This window comes from Anolis sagrei, chromosome 9, assembly GCF_037176765.1.
Source record: "Anolis sagrei isolate rAnoSag1 chromosome 9, rAnoSag1.mat, whole genome shotgun sequence".
NCBI classification, from domain to species: domain Eukaryota; kingdom Metazoa; phylum Chordata; class Lepidosauria; order Squamata; family Dactyloidae; genus Anolis; species Anolis sagrei.
In genome coordinates, this window is record NC_090029.1 from 20,568,363 (window position 1) to 20,593,792 (window position 25,430).

Sequence of the window (25,430 nt, forward strand, 5' to 3'; positions counted from 1 at the left end):
AGTAAAATAAATGTAATAAAATAATAATAGAGTAAAATAATGCAAATGTAATAATGCCAATAATAGAGTAATATAATAAATGTAATAAAAATAATACTAATAACAGAGTAAAATAATAAATAACTTTGACTCGAGTATAAGCCGAGGGCAGCTTTTTCAGCCTAAAAAAGGGGCTGAAAAACTAGGCTTATACTCGAGTATATACAGTATATCTTTTTATAGGAGTGTATGTAGCAAACAGCAGCACAAGAACCCTGGATATTGCCCTTGGTTCCTGGAAGAGCCATGGAAAATGTAATAAATATGTAACCAAGGCTATCAGCTAACTCGCAGCAATCTGTTTCCAATGCCATCGCCATCTGAGGATGCCAATGCCACCATAGAAACAATGCCGATCTAGCCAAGGTCCCAAGATATAAATATCCATTTGCTTCCAGCATGACGCACCTTTGCACCTTTAACAACACTGTAAAATAATATCTACATTGCAACATAATGTCTGTCCATTAGAGATTTCCGGGTGAACTAAGTGCCCTTCCACACAGCCGTATAACCCAGAATATCAAGGCAGAAAATCCCACAATATGTTTCTGCTTTGAACTGGGTTATCTGAGTCCACACTGCCATATAACTTATTATTTGCATAAGTTAATACCTGATGAACATAGCATTGAACGAAACATGCAGAATAATCACAGGATGTCTTAAACCCGCACCTGTTGATAAGCTCTACAAGCTAGCTGGCATTCGCTCCCCCCCCCCCCCAATGTGCGACAGGAAGTTGCTGCTAAATGGGGTTTGGAAACATTGATTTTGTTATTTGGGAGCTGTAGTTGCTGGGATTTATAGTTCACCTACAATCAAAGAGCATTCTGAACTCTACCAGTGATGGAATTGAATCAAACTTGGCACACAGAACTCCCATGGGCTAGGGAAGCGTTCGCACGATTAAAACTTGTGCGCCAGCTGCGCCCGTACCTTGGGAAGTCAGACTAGGCTACGGTGGTCCATGCTCTCGTTACATCTAGGATAGACTACTGCAGCGCACTCTATGTGGGGCTGCCTTTGAAGACTGCTTGGAAGCTTCAACTAGTCCAACGAGAGGCAGCCAGGTTAAGAACTGGGGCAGCATACAGGGAGCATACAACTCCCATGTTACGCCAACTCCACTGGCTGCCAGTTTGCTACCGGTCAGAATTCAGAGTGCTGGCTTTGGCCTATAAAGACCTAAACAGCCCCAGCCCAAATTACCTGTCCGAACGCATCTCCCCCTATGAACAATCGCGGAGATTAAGATCCTCCGGGGAGGCCCTGCTTTCCGTCCCGCCATTCTCACAGGGACAAGAGACAGGGCCTTCTCGGTGATTACTCCCTGGCTATGGAACTCCCTTCCTGGTGAGATCAGGTCGGCCCTCTCCCTCCTGTCCTTCAGAAGGATGGCCAAAACTTGGCTGTGGGACCAAGCTTTCGGGACAGGGCAATAAAGCGGCAAAAGGAAAGATGACCAGGCCAATTAGATTTGATGCAGATGACAAGGACGGTTTTAAATGGTGTATTTTAATATTGAGATAAATGTTTTTTAATGTTTGTGTATTGTATGTGAATCTGTGTCCCAGCATTGAATGTTTGCCGTGTATATGCTGTGCTCTGCTCTGAGTCTTCTGAGTTGGGGTAAGAAGAGCGGAATATCAATGGTTTAAATAAATAAATATACGAAATAAATAAATAATAAACAATGCCCTCTGATTTGCATCACACAATTGCAAGTCACTTTCCTTACGTACAAGGTTCATCTCGTTCTATTGAAAAGGAGCCTGACAGTTTTAATTCCACACTGGCTACTCCTGCTTTACAACGTCCTCTTCCCAGAGAGGCCTGTTTAATCCTCAGGGCAGCAGCAAGGCCAGCTAATGAAGGATCTGTGCTTAATTTAGCAAGTAAAACTATCTGGACGGAGCAGACGGCTCAGAGAGTGGCCCGCAGCCTTTGACCCCGGGTTCTTGAGCTATTTGAAAGCCGCCAAAACGGAGAGCCATGCCGAGGACACGGCTTGCTTTGCCATATTGGGAGGGAACATCTCCCAAAGGCCAGGAACTCTCCGATATGGTCTTGCCAGGCATAGCATCAGGCATAAAACTAAAACAATCCAGAGGTTGCAAAGTTGTGTCTTTGGAACACAACTCCCAGAATCTCCGAACCAGCACGTCAAGTTAATGGGGAGTCGAAAGATTCATGCGTTACTGTAGGACTTGAAGTGATGATCTCCTCTTGAGATTGGATGTCTGTGTCATGTTGCTTAAGGGCAGCGAATCACAAACGAGTGCTTCTATTTATACCTTCTTTTCTCAATGGGGGCAAATGTCAATTGCGGGATTTATGAACTAGCCGAGTGTTACCAAAAGTAGAAGTGTGGTTATATAATATCACTAGCTGTACCCGCCACGCGTTGCTGTGGCAAACCTTCCTTCCCTCTTTCTCCTCCTCCTTTTTCTCTCTCCTTCCTTCCCTCCCTCTTTCCTTCTTTCCCTCTTTTTCTTTCTCTTCTTCTTTCTTCCTTCTCTACCTGTTTCTTTTCTCGCTTCCTTTGCTGTTTGGTTTCATCCTTCCTTGTCTCTTTCCTTCCTTCCTTCCCTCTTTCGTTCCTTCTCTCCTTCCTTCCTTCTTTCACTTTTTAATTTCCTTCTCTCTTTCCTTCCTTCCTTCCTACCTTTCTTTCTTTCCTTCTCTCCTTCTTTCCCCCCTCCTCTCTTTCCTTCCTTCTCTATCTTCCTTTCTTTCCTTCTTTCCTTCTTTCCCTCTTTCTCCCCCTCCTTTCTTCTCTATCTTTCTTTCTTTCCTTCTTTCTCTCCTTCCCTCCTTCTTTCCCTCTTTCTCTCCCTCCTGTTTCGTGTTGTTTTAGTTGCCCTCGGCGGCCCCCCCGCAGCTCCCATGCCCTCCCCGAGCGTGAGTGCTTACATCAGTCTGGTGGGCTTTCTCAGGCTGGGCTCGTGTAGAGGGAGGCAGGCAGATGGCAGTGCGCATGCGGAGGGAGATTTGGGTGCGGGGGAAGCTGGGAAATGGAGTCCTTCCTCATCGTTTTCCTCCCGCGGCAGTGCGCATGCGGAGGGAGATTTGGGCGCGGGGGAAGCTGGGAAATGGAGTCCTTCCTCATCGTTTTCCTCCCGCGGCAGTGCGCATGCGGAGGGAGATTTGGGCGCGGGGGAAGCTGGGAAATGGAGTCCTTCCTCATCGTTTTCCTCCCGCGGCAGTGCGCATGCAGAGGGAGATTTGGGCGCGGGGGATGCTGGGAAATGGAGTCCTTCCTCATTGTTTTCCTCCCGAGGCCTCTGCGCATGCTCCGTGTTTTTCGGGTATTGTGCGTTTGTGTTGTTGCGTATTGGTGTTTTGAGGGTTGTTGGTCATACCTTGGGGGAAGAGGTATTAGCAGGGCAAATGTGGTGAGATTTCGTCTGGTGGTTTAGCCGTTTTTGACCGCCTAATTACGACCTTAATATATATATATATATAAGGTTCTTATATATATAGATTAGCCGTCCCCTACCACGCGTTGCTGTGGCCCACATAGGGGTTCTGTGTGGGAGGTTTGGCCCAATTCTATCATTGGTGGGATTCAGAATACTCTGTGATTGTAGGTGAACTATAAATCCCAGTAACTACAACTCCCGAATGTCAAGATTCTATTTCCCCCAAACTCTACCAGTGTTCACATTTGGGCATATTGAGTACACGAGTAGAGTTTGGTCCAGATCGATCATTGTTTGAGTCCAAAGTGATCTCGGGATGTAGGTGAATTAGAACTCCAAAACCAAAGGACACTGCCCACCAAACCTTTCCAGTATTTTCTGTTGGTCATAGGAGAACTGTGCACCAAGTTTGATCGTTGGTGGGGTTCAGAATGCTCTTTGATTGTAGGTGAACTATAAATCCCAGCAACTACAACTCCCAAATGTCAAGATTCTATTTTCCCCAAACTCCACCAGTGTTCACATTTGAGCATATTGAGTATTTGTGTAGAGTTTGGTCCAGATCCATCGTTGTTTGAGTCCACAGTGATCTCGGGATGTAGGTGAACTACAACTCCAAAACCAAAGGACACTGCCCACCAAAGCCTTCCAGTATTTTCTGTTGGTCATGGGAGAACTGTGTGCCAAGTTTGGTTCAATTCCATCGTTGGGGGGGGGGGGGGGTTCGGAATACTCTTTGATTGTAGGTGAACTATAAATCCCAGCAAATACAACCCTCGAACACCCCTTCATGACCCCCACAAGCTAAACTTCCTCCACAGAACCTCCATGACCAACAGAAAATATTGGAAGAGTTTGGTGCGCATTGACCTTGAGTTTTGGAGTTGTAGTTCACCTACATCCAGACTCAAACAATAATGGATCTGGGCCAAACTTGGCACGAATACTCAATATGCCCAAATGTGAATACTGGTGGAGTGAATACATTTGGAAGTTGTAGTTGCTGGGATTTATAGTTCACTTAAAATCAAGGGCATTCTGAACCCCACCCAAGATAGAATTGGGCCAAACTTCCCACACAGAATGACTAACAGAAAATGACCTCACGACCTCTGAGGATGCTTGCCATAGATGCAGGCGAAACTTCAGGAGAGAATGGTTCTAGAACATGGCCATATAGTACAAAAAACCTACAACAACCGAGAAAATACTGTGTTTCTGATGCACTCTAACACCCCTTCATGACCCCCACAAGCTAAACTTCCTCCACAGAACCTCCATGACCATCAGAAAATATTGGAAGGGTTTGGTGGGCATTGACCTTGAGTTTTGGAGTTGTAGTTCATCTACATCCAGAGAGGGCACTGTGGACTCAAACAATGATGGATCTGGACTAAACTTGAATACTCAGTATGCCCAAATGTGAATACTGGTGGAGTTTGGGGAAAATAGACCTTGACATATGGGAGTTGTAGTTGCTGGGATTTATAGTTCACCTACAATCAAAGAGCATTCTGAACACCACCAACGATAGAATTGACCCAAACCTCCCACACAGAATGACTAACAGACAATACTGTGTCTTTGGAGGCCCCTCTGACATCCCTTCATGACCCCCACAAGGATCCTGACCCCCAAGTTGAGAAACTGGGTTTTAGAGATATAGATATGGATAGATTACAAAATATGCATGTTTGTATTATTTTTGCCATTTTATTATGTTCTTTCTGAATGAAAAACTACAAATCTATCTATCTTTCTGCTTCAATGAACTCAAGGACGAGCATGTGGTTCTTCTGGCACTTCATCCTCACAATAACCCTGCAAGGTTGGGCAGGCTTAGATTCCCAGTGGCTCGAGAGCAGTACGTGTGAAAAAGATCTTGGAGTCCTTGTGGACAACAAGTTAAACATGAGCCAACAATGTGATGTGGCGGCAAAAAAAGCCAATGGGATTCTGACCTGCATCAATAGGAGCATCGTGTCTAGATCTAAGGAAGTAATGCTACCCCTCTATTCCGCTTTGGTTAGACCACATTTGGAATATTTTGTCGAATTCTGGGCACCACAATTCAAGAGAGATATTGACAAGCTGGAATGTGTCCAGAGGAGGGCAACTAAAATGATCAAGGGTCTGGAGAACAAGCCCTATGAGGAGCGGCTTAAGGAGCTGGGCATGTTTAGCCTGAAGAAGAGAAGGCTGAGAGGAGATATGATAGCCATGTATAAATATGTGAGAGGAACCCACAGGGAGCAAGCTTGCTTTCTGCTTCCCTGGAGACTAGGACGTGGAACAATGGCTTCAAACTACAAGAGAGGAGATTCCATCTGAACACGAGGAAGAACTTCCTGACTGTGAGAGCCGTTCAGCAGTGGAACTCATTGCCCCGGAGTGTGATGGAGGCTCCTTCTTTGGAAGCTTTCAAACAGAGGCTGGATAGCCATCTGTCAGGGATGATTTGAATGCAATATTCCTGCTTCTTGGCAGGGGGTTGGACTGGATGGCCCATGAGGTCTCTTCCAACTCTTTGATTCTGTGATTCTTTGGTTTTTAAGATTGGTAGCCCTAACAATTCCCCGTGGCATGACACTCACTTGTTTTCGGTTGTGGAGTGCAGGACCTGTCCCCTTTGGCCTCATTCAATGAATGAAGGGAACCAGAACTTCAGGCTTTGCTGATATCACCACCAGAACTCTGACCCTAAACTCAGGATGACAAAACTAGCTGACGTCACAGCCTCTGGCATTGGCCCCCTGATGTGCAATGGGAAGTTGCTGATAAATGTGAGATAAATAAGGTTGAACACTGCGAAAGTGTGCTGGTACGGCTGTACCAGGAGCTCCAAGCTCCCTTTCGTTTGCATGTGCTTGTTCTGGCCATGCATTTTGCAGTTGGATGGTTCCTGCTAGGCTGCAGTCATGGGGCTAGCCACCTGTCTCTCAACGTTAAGTTTTAGTTCCGCCCTTTTTTCCAGGTTCAGGAGGGAAAGGGAACCATTTTAGTTCAGTCCTACAGTTGGAAGCTCAGCTACAGGACGTGAAAGTTTTCTACCTGTAGAGAAGCTTCATTTCTTACAAAGTCCGAGGGAAAACAGTCCCAAAAGCTGTGGCTGGAGAATTTACAGCCTCACAGCTTTAAGAACAGTCTCTAAAGAAAGGCTTTTAAGAGAAACAGCTTTACAGCACAACCCTTGTTGGGGTTGGAGAAACAGACCTACAACTTTCGTGGGAAAAATCCTAAGGACTCCAGCTGGAGAATCTACAAAGCCTTGGCTGGTAGGTCTACCTGGGACCCAAGAAGCAATTTGGAGCCGGGAGTAGGGCCCACACCAGCAAATCCTAGAGAGCAGATTGCCCAAGGAGGGGTCAAAAAGGGTTTTCTGTCAGGATTATTGAAAGTATGTATGTATGTTTTTCATTGTGTTTCAATATGTTTAACAATGGTGTTCATATGTATTCAAAATTGATTCAGTTATGTTCAATTGTATGCTAGATTTGTTGTTGCTAGAGGCAGAGAAAGTAAAGACCTTGACAGAAGTTAGATAACACAGTTTCCTGCCTGGGAAGAAAAAGGGAGGATCCAGCCAGAGAGAAATGAGATAAGCAGATGGTCTGAAAACTGTTGTGTGCTGTGCTTTGTAGTGTTCAAGATGTAGTCCGCTTTGGAAGTAGACCTGTCTTAAGATGTGCTAAGTAAACTTTGTTATTTTTGAAACTGAAAACTGCAGTGAGTCCTGTTTTGCGTCTGTGTGATCTGGTAACCTCAATTCCGCTGTACATAGACCCCAAGGGTCTCACTCTGACATTTTCCTCGTAAGGGAAAGAAATAGTTCTTCAAGCAAGCTGCCTGTCCCTTGTGGACAAGATTTAAGCAAGCCACCAGTTGATTCAAAGCCTTGAAGTATTTGTTTGATTTGTTGAAGATCTAAGATTGTTTGTTGAAGACCTAAGCAATAACAATGAACTTTGTTAAACTTTTAAGCTTCTAAAGACTTTGTATAGGGCCTCTCATCTGAGGCACCCCGGCTTCCCGCTGGGCACAAAGAGCATGTCCTGTTCAAAAGCCAATTGCTATAGGCCCAGCACGTGACAGCACAGAAAGCCACCCACTACATGGCAACCAGCCTCCTCCCAGTAGACTTAAATCAAGGGAAAGCTTTTTGAGAACTACCACTCCTCTTAGCGTCCCTCCAGCAACAGCAAGGGTCTCCCTCTGGGCAGCTAGACCAGGAAACCCCAAATGGATGACCCCCCACGAGGGAGGGCCTTCCTCCATTGGCAAACCGAGAATGGGCAACTTGGAAGTACCTGAACAGACTCAGAAGCTGAGTAGGCAGATCAAAACACAACCTGGCAAAATGGAACGACCTGAAAGAATCCCACACCTTGTGTGAATGCAGAGCAGAACAGACAACTCCGCATCTGTATTCTTGTCCACTATGACCTGCCTCATGTACAGAGGAGGAATTGTTGGAGGCTACAGACCAGGGGTCCTCAAACTAAGGCCCGGGGGCCTGATATGGCCCTCCAAGGTCATTTACCTGGCCCTCGCTCAGGGTCAACCTAAGTTTAAAATGACTTGAAAGCACACCACCACAACAACAATCCTATCTCATCAATCAAAAACAGGTCCACACTTTCCATTGAAATACTAATAAGTTTATATTTGATAAAATTGTTCTTCATTTTATTGTATTGTTTTAAAGTGGGATTTTTTTTTGCACTACAAATAAGATATTTGCAGTGTGCATATGAATTCATTCATTTTTTTCCAAATTATAATCCGGCTCTCCAACAATTTGAGGGACTGTGACCTGGCCCTCTGTTTAAAAAGTTTGAGGATCCCTGCTACAGACAATGCTGTTGCTGTTGCCCGTTTTTGGTCAAAGGATATTCAGCCGCCTGCGCTCCTTCCTTGTCCAGGGGACGCCAAGATGTTTGATGTTTTACCATCCTTGTAGGAGGCTTCTCTCATGTCCCCTCATGGAGAGCTGGTGTTGACAGAGGGAGCTCAACCCGCTCTCCCTGGATTCAAACTGCTGACCTATCAGTCAGCAGTCCTGCCGGCACAAGGGTTTAACCCAGGGAATACTGCGGAATACTTTGCTAAAGGCACAAAACCAATGCGGAGCCCCATCGCCAAGAGCTGAAGCCGAGCCTGCAGCACCCATGTGCCACTCGGCGCTCTCACTGGGAGCCCGGATGCACACGCGCTGTCCCTTGCATTTCAGCTGCCTTGCACTGCACCCTGGGCTCCTCAAGAGTGCCCCTCAGGGATGTGCGCTCTACGCAAATGCATAATTTGCGTATTGCTTCACCCACTACTGCTGGCAATGCTCGAGTTCAGATACATATAGTGGTGGCCATTATTCAAGGATTATGGTGTCATTGGGAAATTAGGTTAATAAGGTCTTGCACAGGAACCATGGAGACATCTAGAATAGGAGGAGGTCCTCATCTTGGTGTCAGAGGTGGGAAGAAGTGAAAATCATCAGAGTATCCATTTGTGTGCAAATCTGCAATTCAGAGGAAATATGCCTGGACACTCCTTTGATGATATCACATCGTAAGGGACCAAGGCCAAATGTATTCCCCCATGCATGTAGACATGAGGCTGTTTGCAGAAGCACAATCATGTTTACACGGAAAGCTTGAGTGCTATGAAAAAAAATCGAGTCATGAAATTCCGTCAAAGCTTCCATTTGTTCCGAAGAGCGACAGACCGACAGCAGACAAACCCATCTGCTTCTGAATCATTTCTCGGAAATGCTCTCGTGCCAGTTTGCAAAAACACACCCTGAATAAATCTTTGCTCAGATCGACACGTGAGTCAGAATCAATCTGTTAGCCTTTTTTGGTACAATTTTGGTCACATCACCACTATAATTAGCAAAGTGTGAGGGAAAACACAGTGGAAGAACTTTCTTGGGTGCTCCATGAAGCACATGGTAGTCATTTCCTACAGCAGTTTTCAAAGACGTGGCTGTATTAGTCTCTCACAGCATAAAAAAAAAAAAAGAGAGAGAGAAGGGACATGGCAGACCTTTATGATTACTGGCAACTGGTTTTTATTATAACGCTAGCTATACCCGGCACGCATTGCTGTGGTCAACCATCCCTCCTTCTCTTCTTTCTTTCTTTCTTTCTTTCTTTCTTTCTTTCTTTCTCTCCTTCCTTCCTTCCTTCCTTCCTTCCTTCCTTCCTTCCTTCCCTCCCTCCCTCCCTCCTTCCCTCTATCCTTCCTTCCTTCCCTTTTTCTTTCTTTCACTCCTTCCTTCCTTCCTTCTCTTCTTGTTCCCTTCATTCCCACACCTTTTCTTTCCCTTCCTCTTTCTTCCTTCTCTACCTATTCTTGGACTGCAACTCCCAGCAGTCCTCCTGACCCATCTACCTACCTATCTACCTATCTACTTCTATCTATCTATCTATCTATCTATCTATCTATCTATCTATCTATCTGGAGGATTGCTGGGAGCTGCAGTCCAGGAATAGAAAATTAGAAATATGCAGGAATTGGGATGCTCTCAACGAAATCCAAGGAGAAGAAAGCATGCATCTTGGAAGCAGTGCATTTGGATCATCCTCCTCTCCTAAAGGGCCTGGTCTAGAGGATGCTGGGAGCTGTAGTCCGGAAGAGAGTGTGGATATGCTATTATAAATCTATATAAATAAACATGTAATGTTCGTTTGTGGGATTAACATAACTCAAAAACCACTGGACGAATTGACACCAAATTTGGACACAAGACACCTCTCAGGCCACCGAGTGACCATCATTCATAAAAACACTGGAAAATACAGCAGAAGGGACTTAAAAAGCCAAAAAACAAAAAATACATTATACCACTTGCGTAAAACCACATGTATACACAAACACACATATATACACATATACAGAAATATATACACACACAAAACGCATACACAGAAAGGGGGAAGGAAGGAAGGAGAGAAGGAAGGGGAGAAAGAGGGAAAGAAGGAGAGAAGGAAAGAAAGAAAGGTAGAGAAGGAAGGAGAGAAGGAAACAAAAAAGAGAAAGAGGGAAGGAAGGAGAGAAGGAATGAAAGAGAGAAAGAGGGAAGGAAAGAGACAAGGAAGGATGGAACCAAAGAGCAAAGGTGTTGTGACTCAACTTGACTCTGTGTCTGAAGCTGAGCTGTTTGGGCCTGACTTTGACCTGCAGGATGACGAGGAGGCTGATGTGTTACAGATTCCTGTACATGTTTCAGACGGGGCTGATAGTGTGGCTGCTGAAGGAGAAACAGCAAATCAGTTCCCAGGGGAAAGAATGTTCCTGCAGTTAGAGAGACTGATAGCAAGAGTGAAATCCCACATGGCCAGGTGGAGGATCCGACCCACTGGACCCAGATATGGGGTTGCATAGCCTTGCAGATAATGAATTAATGAGCAGACCAGATTGTTTGCAATTAAGGCTTCGGAGAAGCACTCGCTTGGCCAGCAAGCGAGAAGCCAAAGGTGCCCAAGGTCAACGCAATGCTTTCATGTTTGCAAAGTGTATTTAGTCTTGTAGCTGACAGGCAGTTGTTGTCTGTCCAACATTGCTCTTCCCATGTTAACTTCTGGAGATTTTCCTTGGCTTTTCGCAGCGCACTTCTGGCTTCCCTAGTCTGGGATTTGGGTCTTGTTTTCAACTGTTTACCATGGACTTTTGTTTGACCATTGCTAAAGGATTATGCTTCATGTTTTTGCCTTTGAATCTTGGGAACTTTGCCTTTGCATTTAAGTCTCTGTTTTGCCTATGGAACTATTGCATTTCTATTTCTTTGTTTTGATTTTGCTTTTCTCAATAAACTACAAAAACCTACAGTTTTGGTGTGATGGTGTCTGGAGCAAGGTGAATACTATCCTGAGTTGCAACAAAAGGAAGGGAAAGAAAAAGAGGGAAGGAAGGAAAGAGGGAGGGAAGGAAGGAGAGAAATTAAGAAGAAGAGAAAGAGGGAGGGAAGGTTGGCCACAGCAATGCGTGGTGGGTACAACTAGTATTAAACCAATCAATCAATTAATTAATATGCTATTGTGTGTTTTATTTGCCAAGGGGAGTCATTTTGCGCATGCGCTGGGCTGTGGCATCTTTTTGCTTTTTTGGCTTTTTAAGTTTCTTCTGCTGTGTTTTTCAGTGTTTTTATGAGTGATGGTCACTCGTTGGCCTGAAAGTAAACAAAACAGTAAGGAATTGATGGGAAAGGTGACTAAACACATCTGTAAATTTCACTGACTGAATTTCTAGTTGGGACTTCTAAAAGCCTCAGTGAGAAGTATATGGGAGTGAAAAGATGACTGTTCCAGGAAGGCAATGACAACAGTAGTGAGGGAATGACAGCACACTGATTTGAATCATTATCTTTTGTGTGGAAAGGGTGAGGCAACACTGGCAGTTTAATCAGCTGGGAATGTGTTCCTTCTGATCAGGATGCAATGAATAAACATCGATAGACCGGCTTCACAGGACACACCTTGAAGAGGTTTGCAATATTGACTTTCCACCGTCTGCCTGGTTTGCTCTCATTGCCATTCTCTTGAAAACGCCCGGGCAGCCATAACTAAATGAGCCAATTAATATATCACAAGTTCTCCACCCATCCTCAATGGTTTCGAAAGCAGGATACGGGTGTTTAATATTCCACCCATGCCTATGCAAATCTTTCTGTGGGCCAGTAGTTCTCAACCTGTGGGTCCCCAGGTGTTTTGGCCTACAACTCCCAGAAATCCCAGCCAATTTACCAGCGGTTAGAATTTCTGGGGGTTGAAGGCCAAAACATCTGGGGACCCACAGGTTGAGAATCACTCCTCTAGATGGTCGCTGGTGGCCTCCTAAGGTCACTATATAGATCTAGATGGTCGTTGAGGGCCTCCTAAGGTCACTATATAGATCTAGATCAGTGTTTCTCAACGTTCCTAATGTCGTGACCCCTTAATACCATACCTCATGTTGTGTTGACCCACAACCATAAAATTATTTTCGTTGCTGCTTCATAACTGTAATTTGGCTACTATTATGAATCACAATGTGTATATATATGCAGGATGTATTTTCATTCACTGGACCAAATTTGTCACAAATACCTGATCCACCCAAACTGGTAGGGTTGGGGGAGGGATTGATTTTGTCATTTGGGAGTTGTAGTTGCTGAGATTTATAGTTCACTTACAATCAAAGAGCATTCTGAAGTCCACTAATGATGGAATTGAACTAAACTTGGCACACAGAAGTTCCATAACCAACAGAAAATACTGGAATGATTTGCTGGGCATCGACCTCTAGTTTAGGAGTTGTAGTTCACCTACATCCATGGATCTGGACCAAATTTAGCATGGATACCCAATATGCCCAAATGTGAACACTAGTGGAGTTTGGGGAAAACAGACCTTGACATTTGGGAGTTGTAGTTGCTGGGATTTATAGTTCACCTACAATCAAAGATCATTCTGAACTCCACCAATTATGGCATTGAACCAAATGTGGCACACGGGACTCCCATGACCATCAGAAAACACTAGAAGGGTTTGGTGGGTATTGACCTTGAGTTTGGGAGTTGTAGTTTACCTACATCCAGAGAGCACTGTGGACTCAAACAATGATGGATCTGGACCAAACTTGGCACAAATAGTCAATATGCCCAAATATGAACACAGATGGAGTTTGGGGAAAATAGACCTTGACATTTGGGAGTTGTAGTTACTGGGATTTATAGATCACCTACAATCAAAAAGCATTCTGAACCCCACCAATGATAGAATTGGGCCAAACTTCCCACACAGAGACCCCCATGACCAACAGAAAATACTGGAGGGATTTGGGATGAATTGACATTGATTTAGGGGAGATGTAGTTCATCTACATCCACAGAGCACTGTGAACGCAAATTACTATGCCAAAGTCTTCAGCGACCCCTCCGAAACCCCCTCATGACCCCCCCCCCCCAGGGGTCCTGACCCCCAGGTTGAGAAACACTGATCTAGACAAATCCCTCCAAGAACACCGCATGGAACAACCTTAAACTTGAAACAAATTGAAAGCACACAAAAGAGGAGTAAAAAGAAGTAGGGTGCACAGTCTCCTCTCAGCCTTCTCTTCTTCAAGTATTACTCACTGTTCCAAAAGAACAAAAGCAGGCAGTGTGTGTTGTAATAGAAGTTGTTACATAAGCTCTACTCATTGTCCTGTCCTAGATGATCCTCAAAGATGCCTCCCTTAAGAAAGAGAGTTCTCCAAGGATGGATTGTTCCACAATTGGTATTGTCCAGAGCACAGATCTGACACATACATAAACTTTCAGTAACGGTGTGCTACATATAATATGGAAGTTTTTTTTCCTGTATTACCTCAATCACATACTTTTCCTAATCTCCAGACATCATGGGGTCAGGTAAAGAGATTTTCCATGAGGATTCTGGCCAAATTTTCCACGAGGATTCTGGCCAAACGGTAAACAGAAGCTGTCAATCAAAAAAGAGTGGAAAAAGTGCATACCATGCTGGATGGAAAAAGGCTGAAACTTGATGGCAGTTTGAATTTTCCACCCATAAATCAACATATTTTGTTCTGACAGGGCATCAGCAGTCCACACTTTCTGCCAGCTGTGTGACAAAACAGCATTAAGGTGGAGGCCCAAATTGAGATCCTTCCTTCCTTAGGCAATCCCTCGTTGGCCGAGTAGAATAGTCTTCCAGGATGAGTATTCTGGTGGGTCCGTAGGTGACTGTGGACCCTATTCTTGATCTGCATCTTCTCCCACAGTGAGGGCATTGGTTTCCAGGTGGAAGGCGGTCTTGGTCGGGGTTGGCTTGAGGTGCCTTCCTCTTGGCACGTTTCTCTCTTTCGCCCTCCATTTGTGCCTCTTCAAATTCCACAACACTGTTGGTCACAGCTGTCCCCCAGCTGGAGCGCTCAAGGGCCAGGGCTTCCCAGTTCTCAGTGTCTATGCCAGAGTTGTTAAGGTTGACTTTGAGCCCATCTTTAAATCTCTTTTCCTGACCAACAACATTCCGTTTTCCGTTCTTGAGTTCGGAGTAGAGCAACTGCTTTGGGAGACGGTGATTGGGCATCCGGACAATGTGGCTGGTCCAGCGGAGTTGATGGTGGAGGACCATCGCTTCAACGCTGGTGGTCTGTGCTTCTTCCTGAATGCTGACGTTTGTCCGCTTGTCTTCCCAAGAGATTTTCAGGATTTTCCGGAAGCAGCGCTGATGGAATCATTCCAGGAGTTGCATGTGACGTCTGTAGACAGTCCACGTCTCTCAAGCATATAGGAGAGTTGGGAGGACAATAGCTTTATGAACAAGCCCCTTGGTCTCCCTACGGATGTCCCGGTCCTCAAATACTCTCTGCTTCATTTGGAAAAATGCTGCACTCGCAGAGCTCAGGCGGTGTTGTATTTCGGTGTCAATGTTGACTTTGGTGGAGAGGTGGCTGCTAAGGTAGCGGAAATGGTCCACATTTCCTAATGTTCCACCATTAAGCTGTATCTCTGGCATTGGAGAGGGGTTGGCTGGTGACTGCTGGAAGAGCACTTTGGTTTTCTCGGTGTTCAATGACAGACCGAGCTGCTCATATGCTTCTGCGAAGGTGTTTAGAGTGGCTTGTAGATCTTCCTCTGAATGCGCACAGATGACATTGTCATCAGCATACTGGAGTTCTATAACAGATGTTGTTGTAACCTTGGTTTTGGCTTTCAGTCTGCTGAGGTTAAACAGCTTGCCATCTCTCCAAGAGATGATTTCCACTCTGGTGGGAAGCTTCCCATCAACAAGGTAGAGTATCATAGCGATGAAGATGGAGAATAAGGCTGGGGCAATAACACACCATCCCTATTTGACATCTGATTCCATCTTTGGGAGCCATGGCTGTCCAAGACTGTTGCCATCATGTCATCATGGAGGAGCTGCAGGATGGTCATAAATTTGTCAGGGCACCCGATTTTTTGGAGGATGGTCCAGAGAGCGCTGCGATTCACTGCGTCGAATGCCTTTGCAAGGTCAATGAATGCCATGTACAGAGGTTGGACTGTCACCTTGTCGTGGCGAGGGGGCTTGCGTGTTCCAATGAACCAAATTGAGATAGCCATTGTCAAATAGAGGTCTGAATGAAACGCTTCAGCCATTCAGTAGCCGCAGTGTTAAATAGCACAAAATCTAAGCTTCCTACACATTCTTCTCGTGCTTAAATTATTAAAATTAAGCTTCTGGTTCGGTGCCAAAGGGAAAACAGGCTCGAGTGACCCGAGGCCTGGAAAGTTAGACACTTCATGTATCACAGTTAATAAAGCATCACACGGGTTCTCACAGTGTGGGCCAAATACCTCAGGATTAACCAGAACAAACCAGTAAATAGAGTTATTAGCCCAGGCTAACGAAAGTTAGAGAAGAAACTCAGTATGGAAACACTTCGAGCAGCCATTAGTGGTTTTAAGGAGCACCTCAATCAATCCCTTGTATATACTGCTTTCCTTAGCACAACTCTACAAGATCCATGTAAATCAAGTTGATTTTGAACTTAAGAGCCAATGTAGCCACCGATATTCAGACTGTTTCGTAATGAAGGGAGGCTTCAAAAAAGGCATGGGACCCTTTGCAATACTTAATGCAGTGGTCCCCAACCTTTTTTTTTTTTTGGCCCAGGGACTGTAATAAGAAATTCAATGTGCAGATTTGATAAATGTGAATTTAATATGATGTGTGGGAATGAATGGAAGGATGGATGGATGTATTTTGGAGACACCAGTATAATATTAAGGCCTGCAATGACTAACTACCTGCTTGCTGGACTTGCTAATGAGAAACCCTGATAAGAACGGGACAGTAACAAAGGAAATGTTTGCAACCTTATTTTTATTTATTATTTATTTCAAACATTTTTACCCCACCTTTCTCAACCCCTGGGGGGACTCAGGGCGGCTTCCAATTGGCAATAATTCAATGCCGCATCATAAAATACAGAATAACAAATATAACAATTAAACATGAACATTAATAAATAAAGATTAAAACAGTATACTTACACTCTGATTAGCTATTGCCTGTCTGGTGGCTGTTTAGCTAGCCATCTACTAATGATTACTCCGCTTAACTTATCCAAATCCTCTTCCATGCCATAGTCAAACATTATCAATTGTCCTTTAACCTGATTGCCCGAACGTCTGGTCCCACAGCCACATTTTAACCTTTTTTCTAAAGGTGAGGAGGGATGACAATGACCTAATTTCCCCGGGGAGCAAATTCCACAGGCGGGGGGGCCACCACCGAGAAGGCCCTGTCCCTCATCCCCGCCAAGCATGTTTGAGACAAAGGTGGGGCCGAGAGCAGGGCCTCCCCAGGTGGGACATAGAAGGAGATACATTCGGACAGGTACGCTGGACCGGAGCCGTAACCTTCCTTATGTTAAGAAGGAAGTCAACACAAGCCTTGTGTTTGTTAACACCAATCAAGAAGAACAACACTGAGGTGGATCCAGGATGGAAGACGTCTATCATTAATTTACAACTTTGGGACTACATCAGCAGAATCTATATATATATAAATGCTCTGTCCATAATGAGTACCTTAAAAACAAAAAAACTGCGGGGCCAAATGACCCCAAATTTGGCAACAAAACTCCTCACAATCCAAGGAGTGACCATCACTGGAAACCCCCCCCCCCCCACAAAAACACCTCTAAATTCAAAAAAGGAACAATGTAATTTTCTGAATCAGCACCCCAACAACTGCTTTGGGAGATGGTGGTCGGGCATCCCGAGAATGTGGCTAGTCCAGTGGAGCTGATGGCGGAGGACCATCGCTTCAGTGCTGGTGGTCTTTGCTTCTTCTGGCACGCTGACATTTGTCCACCTGTCTTCCTAAGAGATTTGCAGGATTTTTTTTGGAGGCAAAGCTGATGGAATCACTCTAAGAGTTGCACCTGACATCTGTAGATAGTCCACATCTCACAGGCATATCGCAGGGTTGGGAGGACATTAGCTTTGTGGCATATGTTCTGTATCCTAAACTAGAGCTGATGTGGTCTTTCCAATGCAATTTTCTGAATCAGCACCCCAACAACTGCTTTGGGAGATGGTGGTCGGGCATCCTGACAATGTGGCTAGTCCAGCGGAGCTGATGGCGGAGGACCATCCCTTCAGTGCTGGTGGTCTTTGCTCCTTCTGGCACGCTGACATTTGTCCGCCTGTCTTCCTGAGATTTGCAGGATTTTTCAGAGGCAATGCTGATGGAATCGTTCTAAGAGTTGCATGTCTTGTCTGTAGATAGTCCACGTCTCGCAGGTGTATAGCAGGGTTGGGAGGACAATGCCTTTGTGGCATATGTTCTGTATCCAAACCTAGAACTGATGTGGACTCAAACAATGATGGATCTGGACAAACTTGGCACAGATACTCAATATTCCAAAATGTGAACACTGGTGAAGTTTGGGGTAAATAGACAGGACATTTGGGAGTTGTAGTTGCTGGGATTTATAGCTCACCTACAATCAAAGAGCATTTGGGACGGTTTGGAACCCACCTACCTGCGTGACCGTATCTCCATCTACAAACCCACATGATTTCTTCAATCTTCCGGAGAGGCTCTTCTCTTGCTCCCGCCTGCATCTCAAGTGCGACTTGCAGGGACGAGAGAGAGGGCTTTCTCTGTGGTGGCCTCCTGGCCCTGGAACTCACTCCCCAGAGATATCAGGCAAGCTCCCACCACTAGCAATCTTCAGGAGGAATCTGAAAACCTGGTTATTCCAATGTGCCTTCCGTGATTGAATGTAGGAATCTCCCTGGCCAAATTTTGCACCGAATGTCCTTAGAAGCACTTTATTTATGGTTTGTGCAATTGATTCCTTCCTCATTCTCGGATCCCCATCCTGATCATTTACGTTGTCCTATCTCCCAGTGTTTTTAAAATTTTAGCCTTGAACGTGGCCCTGCCCAGTGAAATCCTATTTTTAATTGCTTGTTTTATATTGTTTGTCATTTATTTTATTTCTTTGCATTTTATGTATTTTATTTTCTGGTATTGTTTGTATTTCTATTATAATGTATGTACCGTATATTCCGGCATATAAGATGACTGGGCATATAAGACAACCTCCAACTTTTACAGTTAAAATATAGAGTTTGAGATATACTCGCCATATAAGACTACCCCTCTTCCAACACACACCAAATAAAAATTTAAGAAGCATCAGACTTGATTTCAATATGGTATATACTGCTTTATATTACTGTCCCTCCTTCTCTGTCCCTCTGTCCCTCCTTCTGTCCCTCCTTCTCTGCCTCTCAGATCTCACACATGCGCACCTGCACCGCTTCACTGCAGTCTTCAGGAGCGAGCTCTGAGGCAGAGGAGGAGGTACGGTAATAGGAGACAAGGGCGGGCCACGAATCCTGATGAATGGATTTTCTTCTACCGTACTTGGACAGTATCGCCCTTAATGCTTTCAATCACAGCATACGGCAGGGACGCGGCCATTGCCATTTTTGAGCTCCCCCCACTATTTGTTGTTCATTCGTTCAGTCGCCTCCGACTCTTCGTGACCTCATGGACCAGCCCACGCCAGAGCTCCCTGTCGGCCGTTACCACCCCCAGCTCCCTCAAGGTCAGTCCAGTCACTTCAAGGATGCCATCCATCCATCTTGCCCTTGGTCGGCCCCTCTTCCTTTTGCCTTCCACTTTCCCCAGCATAATTGTCTTCTCTAGGCTTTCCTGTCTCCTCATGATGTGGCCAAAGTACTTCAACTTTATGCAACCACAGATTCTCTAATCCGATTGGAAGTTTCAGCATCCGCTCTATAAGACTACTCCCGCGTAGAAGACGACTCCTGACTTTTGAGATTTTCTTGGGTTAAAAAGTAGTCTTATACACCAGAATATACGGTACAGTACTGACAGGCATGGCCTCATGTCAGCTGCACTGAGTCCCCCTGGGGAAGATGGAGCGGGGTATAATTTTATTATTTTTATTATTCTGAACCCCACCAATGATAGAATTGGGCCACACTTCCCACAAAGAATCCTCATCACCAACAGAAAATGCTGTTTCCTGATGGTCTTTGGCGACCCTTCTGACACCTCCTCGCGACCCCCCCCCCAACGGGTCCCCACCCCCAGGTTGAGAAACACTGATCTTAATTAGTCTTTTAATCATTACATGCAGCCCGCCCATTGTCATTGTGATTACGTCTATTGTAACTTTATATTGTTATGTAGTTACATGTTTTATTTTATTATGTTGCTGTTTGCTGATGTGTTTTGGTTTTATTTTTATTGTAACTTGTTATTCAGGCTTGGCCTCATGTAAGCTGCTCCAAGTCCCCACTGGGGAGATGGTGGTGGGGTATAAATAAAGATGATGATGATGATGATGATTATAGCTGATGTGGGAGTAGTAATCTTTTGGGGATAGTCAGCCTCTTCCCTCCCGACATCCCAGTTGCTTCGGGACTATAAGAGGGTTTCACGAGACCAGTCGCTCTCGTTGCTACATGGTTTCGAAGCAACGGTGTAGTAATGGTGAAGCCGCAGACCACATTTTCGTTCTTGCGGGCCACTGGTGTTCCACGGACCACAGACTGGGAACCACTGACTTAATTCAAGATAACGGAGACATTCCCATTTCGAAACGCCGAAGCATAATTTTTGCTGGCCAAGTTTTATTTTTTTCTCTCTTTAAAACAGGGGAGCCAATGATACATAGTTTCCCAAAAAGAACAGAAGAACAAAACAGAAAAACCCAGGAGGTAAAACAAAACCGTCAGAAGACCAAGATGCGACATGCGACATTAAACCTAATTAGACTCATGCTTGCTTTGGGGGGATGATGAGACAAGGGCGTCATTCAGTAGAAACAGACGGTAAAAACAAAAGGCCTGACCATATCGAACTTTTTAAACCTACAGTAATGTTGTACCTTAATTCTTTCCATGCACACAACTAACATTACAAAAATCGTTTTCTTAAAAAAATCAAGACAATTAAGACTTCTAGGAGCATTTTCTTTTGTAATAAAACGGTTCCTAATTTCTTGGTGTCGAGGTCAAGCACCTCCCCATTGCAATTTCCTATACACAGTGAGTGCCTTACTGAAGTGAAATCTTTTTCTTTTTTGTTTTTTTACAAAAACTCGTATGGGTCCCACCTCAGAATAAGGGGGTGTCTTCTCATCTCTGTTTCAGCTGTGTCGGCAATAAACCATAGTGCTAACAAGAACTTTTTATCTGTAAAGCAAGTTTAAAAAAAAATGATTTTTTTTCTATCATTACAGAAAATATAATTTGCTAAAATAAATAAAAACGCTGCATATTAACATTTCCACTATAAAGAATGCATACCAGAATATTTATAAATATTGAATGTATTTTTCCATAATACCACCTACTACAATAATGCTGGCTAAATAGAAGTGCATTATGAAAAGCACTAAGGGTGGTTAATGTTTTGCCACATACTGCTGTTACCTTGAGGTAGATAACACATGCGTACCAAATTCTGCATTCACTTACAGTTGCTGCTGGTATCATGTGTCTAAGAAATGTGTACAGTATGAAAAATTCTAAAATACCTATGAATGAAAAATGTTTCAGGGAAAAAAATAGATCTTTTCATGCAAGTACATATAGTCTCACTGTGTGATTTTTTTTTCAAGGCAAAAAAATGCGTCGTTTCCCTCCGCAAAGCATGAACGGTTTAAACTGAGAGTGTTTCTACCTGGTTTAGTGCATTTTTAAATTCTTCTTCTTGTTTTCTCCGGCAATTTGCATTGTTTTGCTCTGTGTCTTTTACCTCCGTGTGCAAATGACATGCCAGTTTGAAAAAAAATAATAATTAAAAAAAAATGTCATGTAAAGAAAGTAATTCTGGATCGTTAAAAACAACGGTAAACAGGGAACTAAAAGAAATTCATACCAAAGTTACATCGTTTTGATTTCAAGTAAAAAAAAATTACTTACAATAATAATAAAAAAGAACACACATTTCATGAATACAAAAAGAAAGAAATGTCTGCTGTTTAGTTTAGGTGTTTCAGAATGCTGCTGTATGCTTTATGAGGAATTTGAGGAGATGATTTCATAGCCGAAGGCGCTAGCGTGGCCTGTATTGATTTAAGCGGCGAGCCAACGGGGCTGTGGAACTGAGGGATGCCTATCGCCTCGAGGTGCTTGTTAAAGAGGAACTCCCCGCTGTGACTCAAAAAGCCCCCCTCTCTCTCTTTCTCTACGGGTTTCCCATCCTCAACTGGCTCCGTTTCTAGCATTTCGGTATCTTCCTTCTTGCTAAAAAATCTATCCAGGTAACTGGTGTATGGATTCTCTTTCTCGATCTGCTCGTCTTTCCTAACTTCACAACAAAACTGGTCTATGAGAAAGCACTCGTCCCCCCCACTTACAAGCTGGCCATCCCACGAATTTTGGTACAGGGCTTCCAACTGGGCCAAGTTGGCCATTCCCTTCTCCTGCTTCTCTCTGCTTACTGATTTCGATATGCCTTTCGACTCCAAAATGGACACGGAGCTATTCAGGCCATTTAATTTATCGATCTCGGTTGAGTCGTGCTGTAAACTAAGCTGAATCGTCCCTGCGATAAACGAATCAAAGTCAAACCCTTGATTCTTCTCCTTTTCTGCAAGTTGCTGCGAGGCTTCCTCGAGAGCTAGCCGAGCTTTCACCAACCCATTCCTTTCACATTTGGACTTGCCTTTCTTGTCTGACTTCTCCTTACTCTGCTCTTTCCAGTTGGAAAGATCAATTATCAGCTTGGGCTCATAGTAATGGTTCACCTCACTCTCTCTCCAGACTAAATTATCTAGGTAGGAAGAGGACCTCATTTTGTAATTACACGTGTGGCTACATTCTAGATCACAGTATTTGTTTTCATGGTGATCTGGGTATGGCCAGCAAGGCTCCGTGGAGAAGTGAGTATCGAAAGCGGGATCCTCTAGGTATTTTTCACGGTCACCGTCCAGGTATTTGCGAGGATCGACCTGCACTTCCTCCTCGTCCGTCCCGTCTGAAAGAGCCCTTGGGTCACGCTGAACTTCGTCAGCTTCGAAGGTGTTGTGAGCAGGCCACTCGTGGTCCGAAAACTGACTGTCATGATATCTGCAATAATCAATGGCCTCTATTAGTAAATACTTGGCATCCAATAGAAGAGTCAAGACAAGCATGAGTTATGAATACAAAACACTTTCGGGTTGAATACTATAATATAATAATAATAAACTTTATTTCTACCCCGCCACCATCTCGCCGATGGGGACTCAAAGCGGCTTACATGGGGCCAAGCCCGGACAACATAATACAGCAATAAAATCAAAGCATATACAACAGGCAACAACAACATTATCAAAATTACATTAAAATAATAATAAAATAATAATACTACTCAATACTACTCCCATGTTTAAGGAGCTCCACTGGCTGCCATTTACTTTATATACTCAAGTATAAGCCGACCCGAATATAAGCCGAGGGACCTAATTTTACCACAAAAAACTGGAAAAACGTATCGACTCGAGCATAAGCCGAGGGTGAGAAATGTAGCTGCTACTGGTAATCATCAGTAGGTAAAATGTTTTTGAGTATTTACACAAAACTGTAATTTAAGATAGGACGCGCAACTCTGATTCAACCATTATTCTAACCTTCTTCAATGTAAATGTGCTTACCTATTAACTATAATAATAGAGTAAAATAATAAATGTAATAACATGTAATAAAAATAATAGAGTAAGTAATGGAAATGTAATAATAATAGAGTAAAATAATAAATGTAATAAAAGTAATACTAATAGCAGAGTAAAATATTAAATAACCTTGACTCGAGTATAAACCAAGGGGATTTTTTCCAGCCTAAAAAAGGGGCTGAAAAACTAGGCTTATACTTGAGTATATACAGTATTTTCTGGTCCCAATTCTACGTATAGGTTATCACCTACAAAGCCCTAAACGGTTTGGGACCCGCCTACCTTCGTGACCATATCTCTCTCCACGTACCAACCCGGGCCCTCCATTCTTCTGGGGTGGCCCTTCTCTCGCCCCTGCCAATCTCACAAGCTCGTTTTGTGGGCACAAGGGAGAGAGCCTTCTCCTCTGTGGCTCCCTGACTTTGGAACTCATTACCTGGAGAGACCAGGAAAGCCCCTTCGCTAGAAACGTTCAAAAAGGACCTTAAAACCTGGCTCTTCCGCTGCGCCTTTGGCGAGGTGCACAGCACGACACCATTGCTCCCCTCAACGCTCTTCCCACTGGAATACATGCCCTCCAAATGGGAAGTTTAGCTTCACAACTATGTGTGTTTTTATGAGTTCCCTGAAGATAACTTGCTCCTATTTTTATTTCATTAAGAGTGTTTGAATCGTTTTTATCCTGTACATGTGGCCCGCCCATTGTTATTGTTTATTTTTGTTTTGAGATTTATTTTACTGTTTTGTATTGATTATCTTGTTATTGCCTTCGTATGTGGGGCTGATTGGGGTAAATTGTAGCGGTGATAAGGAAATGCGATGTATATGTTCAGTTTTATATGTATTAACTGTATTGTTATAAATGTCTTATTTTAACTTACTACATAGAGTAAAATCAAGTCTTATCAAGCATTGTTGTCTGGTTTGGTATTGTGATATGGCCTAAGGGCTAATCAATACTATTATTATCATTATTATCATTATTATTAGAAACACAACAAGATGAGTCCACAGCAGACACTGCGTGCAGATCCCAGTAGGGGGGCCTTTTGCAGCCGACAGATGGTAATTTTGTCAGTGCCGATTGTGTTTAAGTGCAGGCCAAGGTCTTTAGGCAGTGTGCCGATCACCACTGGGACCACCTTGACTGGTTTGCGCTAGAGTCTTTGCAGTTCAATTTTTAAATCCTCATATCATGTCAGCTTTTTCAGTTATTATTATTATTATTATTGATTTGGCTTTTCAAACTACACATTTGGAGTACAGACATAAATTATTTTTTCTGAGTATGTGCCGGTCTCATGTGAACAGCTACAATGATGGGTTTCATTGATTACTTCATCAGCTTTACAAGCAACCAGAGTTCAGTTTCTTACTTTAGGTTTGTTTGTTCAATGGGAGAGTCCCATCTTGGTTTTTAACAAAAGTCAACATTCTGGGCAGATGACTACATTAATAAAGACATTTTCCCAGAAATGGTGAGCACAAAAAAATGCTCCCCATCCCACTGCAGAACAGAGTTGTATGCCTTTAGCTAAAATCATTTAAATTGATCCTGTGAGAACCAGCATTGTTTGGGTCTGCATTAAACTAAGTGCACTGAACATAGACTAATTAGAATGGACAAAATTACAATGCATATCCAGTTTAAGATAAATATCAACTCATGCTGTTCTCCATAGAGATGTTTTTTGCCATCTCATGGCACTTGGCTTCTTGGCACATGAAGATACTTAGCAAGTCTTTCAAAGAGTACCACAGGATACATACAAAACTAATTAAAGTGGCTCATTTATTTATTTACTCTATTTATATCCCGCCTCAAGACAGCTTTACATATGGCTACTATTTGATGCCTTTAGCTTACCTTTCCCAATTGTAGATGTGGCTGTGACTTTCATCCATGAGCAGAATATCATCTACCTCGTCTTCAATGTGGAAGGGATGGCTTGAAATAGGCTCATCGGTTGGAAAGGAATAAATACTCATGTAAGGATGGGACAAAGCTTCTTCTGCTGTCATTCGATCCATGGGACTAAAGGTCAGTATTTGTTCCAGGAAGTCCAGGGCTAAAACGAGGAAGACAAATTGATTTTATCTTTATTGATTCAAATCCATTTCTGATGGAACAAAATGTAAGGTATTGTTACAAGGTTTATTGTATTTGAGGGAGAGGTTTCTCCTTTTTATTCAGGCAGGTTTTTAAAGAAGGTTTTTAAGATCACGTCAGGGGATGCTGTGGGTTTTTATGTTTTTATGGATTGAATCTGAATTGTTTTAAATATTAAT

General features: G+C 43.7%; 1 protein-coding gene across 2 annotated transcripts in view; it reads right to left on the reverse strand.

Moving 5' to 3' along the window:
* Window positions 1-20,074: 20,074 nt before the first annotated feature.
* Window positions 20,075-25,430, reverse strand: part of MAPK6 (mitogen-activated protein kinase 6) — a 43,293-nt gene continuing 37,937 nt past the window's right edge. For both annotated transcript variants that reach the window (XM_060755556.2, XM_060755555.2), the window contains exons 5-6: window positions 25,009-25,210; window positions 20,075-22,557 (exon numbers count right to left, since the gene is read on the reverse strand). In XM_060755556.2, the coding sequence (XP_060611539.2) occupies window positions 21,468-22,557; window positions 25,009-25,210 (1,292 nt within the window). In that variant the 3' untranslated portion in view covers window positions 20,075-21,467. The remainder of the gene's footprint in view (window positions 22,558-25,008; window positions 25,211-25,430) is intronic.